This window comes from Oncorhynchus keta, chromosome 28 (assembly GCF_023373465.1).
Source record: "Oncorhynchus keta strain PuntledgeMale-10-30-2019 chromosome 28, Oket_V2, whole genome shotgun sequence".
In the NCBI taxonomy this organism is placed as follows: Eukaryota; Metazoa; Chordata; class Actinopteri; order Salmoniformes; family Salmonidae; genus Oncorhynchus; species Oncorhynchus keta.
Genome location: NC_068448.1, coordinates 39787585 through 39790514, shown reverse-complemented (window position 1 = coordinate 39790514; position 2930 = coordinate 39787585). Strand labels below are relative to the sequence as shown.

Below are 2930 nucleotides of genomic sequence, written 5' to 3'. Positions count from 1 at the left end.
AGGGATCTTCTTAGGATCCCTCACCCTGGACCCATCTTCCTCTAATAATTTCTTCCCTGCCTCAGCATACTACACCTTCTGTACTACTCTGATGCTGGCAACCTCAACCTGCCTTTCTCTCACCGGACAGTTCTGATCTCCAGCACTTTTTCCACCTATTCTACACATTCCTTTGTCTCATTCCCTCTTGCACACTTCTCACATCTAGGATTCTCCCTCCTACATACTGCTGCAACATGACCATAAGCTTGGCACCTAAAGCACCCTAATGGGTTTAGGACAAAAGCTCGCACAGATAACTGACATATCCTAACTTGACTTTGTCGGGTAAAGACCGCATCAAAACTCATCAGGACATTTTGGCTCGTCTGTTTCACCACTCTCCACTGGGCGTTTGTTGCAGAAAACGGCGGGCGTCACAGACACTGGGACTTGGATCGTGTTGGGAATTCCTGACCTGCAGAGTAATCCTTGAGGGGGTTCAATCTCGCCCGGGCTCCCGTGTAGGCGTGATTTGCACCAGGTGAAAGTTGATTGCATTCAATTTGGAACCGGGCGAGCCAATAGCCCCACGGCGAAGTCAGCTCAAAACAAAAATGACGTAATTAAGCATGTGTTGTAAAAGAAAGCAAAAGCAATGACATCTTTTGTAGGCGCCAACTCCACCGTGGTTCGTTGAACAAAGCCTATGGAAAAACGAATGGAGTTTTTGTTTAAAATAAACTGCGAAAATAAGGTCTGTGGTAATCTTCTTCAGCTAATGTCACTTGGTGAATTTTGAAGCATTTATGTAATAACGCACAATAAAAGGTTTGTTGTGATATTATCTCATAGAACAAATGAAAACAAAAACGAGTTTGACATTACATTTTTTTTTATGGAAAAAGAGCTGTTTCTAGACAATGCACCATGCTGACAACATGACCAAGCGGTGCAGATTACCGTGCGATTTGAGAAGAGCTCTCCTCCCTCCCCGCTTTCGCCTGATGACATGATGGGCCATTGCCCGGTTCAACCCAAGCCAGGGTAATATAACTCCCTCCTTGTCTCTGACAATCAGTGATTGGCTCCATTGCCTCAAGGATAAAAACATACCGTTGCTATGAGACATTGTGATGATGAAATTGAGCTTGCTGTGAATGTCTGAGTGTAGTTTGGGCAGCTTGATGATGATGATACAAATGCAATGAGTCAACACTTCTATTTGGGTCAAACTAACGAGTCCCCAAAATATCTGCTATTTATTTCCATTCTTTTAACATCACATCAACACTGTAATATAACAACAATTCAAACATTTTTATAACAATTCTTAGAAAAATACTTTGGATTAAAAATACTGTCTACTTATACACAGTAGAGACAGACAACTGAGCTTCCACGTTCGTTCGTTCACACACACACACACACACACACACACACACACACACACACACACACACACACACACACACATACACACGTGTGTTTAGAGAGACAGGAGCGATATGAGAGTGTGGGGGGAAAAAACCAGAATCAGTTTACGTCGAGGTTCCACCAACTGCAGCAGTGCAGGTTGGAGTCTGTGCCAGTGTAAAGGTGGTCACGCTGCTAGCTTAGAGAGGACCACTTCCTCCTGAGTCGGGTTTACACAGAGGCTCAAACCCAGGACCTCTGCCTTGCTAGCACACGTAACAGCAATTCTCAAGCGTCTTACCAGTCGGGCGCCACGCGAAAAGCGAGCTATTCGCTGGCGCAAGTGGGGACACTTCAGGCATGCCCATGTGCCACACGAACACCAGACTGCTTTGTTGTTTTGGTCCACAGGGATTACAATGACCTACATCTCCTGTAGCACAGCAGGAACCAAGAACAGATGCCTGTCGGTCTGACCGACATGAAGAAAACGACTGGATGGGCGCCAGAGAGAGTTGGGTTGGAGGATCTCATACTTTCTCAAAGGGGAAAAGGTGCTTTTCCTGGCCCCTTTTCTGCCGTTTGGATGTAGTTTTGGAGGCTCCCCCCGTGCCACTGTCCTGCTCCCCCTGTCTGTTCTGGGGCCAGGCCTGTGCCAGTGCGGCAGAAGCCGTGTTCGGCCCACCTTCCCCTTCCTCGTCAGACGATAGACCCTCTACCCCTTCCCTATCCTGGCTCTTCAGTTGGTCCAGGCCTCCTGCGGGTGTTGGGCCTTTCTTCCCATAGCGACGCTGTAGTCTCTCCCTGATCAGCAGGCTCTTCACCAGCAGAGTCCAGTTAGCCACTGCCCTCTTTTCCCGCTTCTGGAAAACACACACAAGACATATGTGAGCAAAACATGAGAAGCACTAACCGAACAAACAAGATAATGCCTGTAATAGACCATAGTTAAAAAAAAAAAAAACATCTCCATAAAGATATGATTAATTGCAGGAATTACGTATTTATTCAACTGTACAATACCCAGTGGCAGTTGAAAAAAAGATGTGCTTTGAGAGAAGTGGCAAAACAGAGGCTTTTAAACAAACACATTCAGACACACTACAACTCCCCTCCTTCTCCTTTTGTCTCTGTATCTCTTGGTCTTCTGCCCAGGCTGCTCTCAGGATCTCCTCATGCTCCTCACACACAATGTAGCCGTCCGTTCTAGAGAAGAAACACACGGAAACAAACTACGTAACAACCAGCGCACGCACACACATCGCAAACAATTACACAACCATACATTGGCGCACACACATCAAACAATTACACAACCATACATTGGCGCACACAAACAATTACACAACCATACACTGGCGCACACAAACAATTACACAACCATACATTGGCGCACACACATCAAACAATTACACAACCATACATTGGCGCACACAAACAATTACACAACCATACATTGGCGCACACAAACAATTACACAACCATACATTGGCGCACACAAACAATTACACAACCATACATTGGCGCACACAAAC

The 2930-nt window shown here is 45.9% G+C and overlaps 1 protein-coding gene across 1 annotated transcript in view; it reads right to left on the bottom strand.

The window, feature by feature from the left end:
• Window positions 1-1222: 1222 nt before the first annotated feature.
• Window positions 1223-2930, bottom strand: part of xpc (xeroderma pigmentosum, complementation group C) — a 12446-nt gene continuing 10738 nt past the window's right edge. Inside the window, exons 13-14 of the mRNA XM_052482996.1 lie at window positions 2510-2601; window positions 1223-2260 (exon numbers count right to left, since the gene is read on the bottom strand). Of these exons, the coding sequence (XP_052338956.1) occupies window positions 1926-2260; window positions 2510-2601 (427 nt within the window). The 3' untranslated portion in view covers window positions 1223-1925. The remainder of the gene's footprint in view (window positions 2261-2509; window positions 2602-2930) is intronic.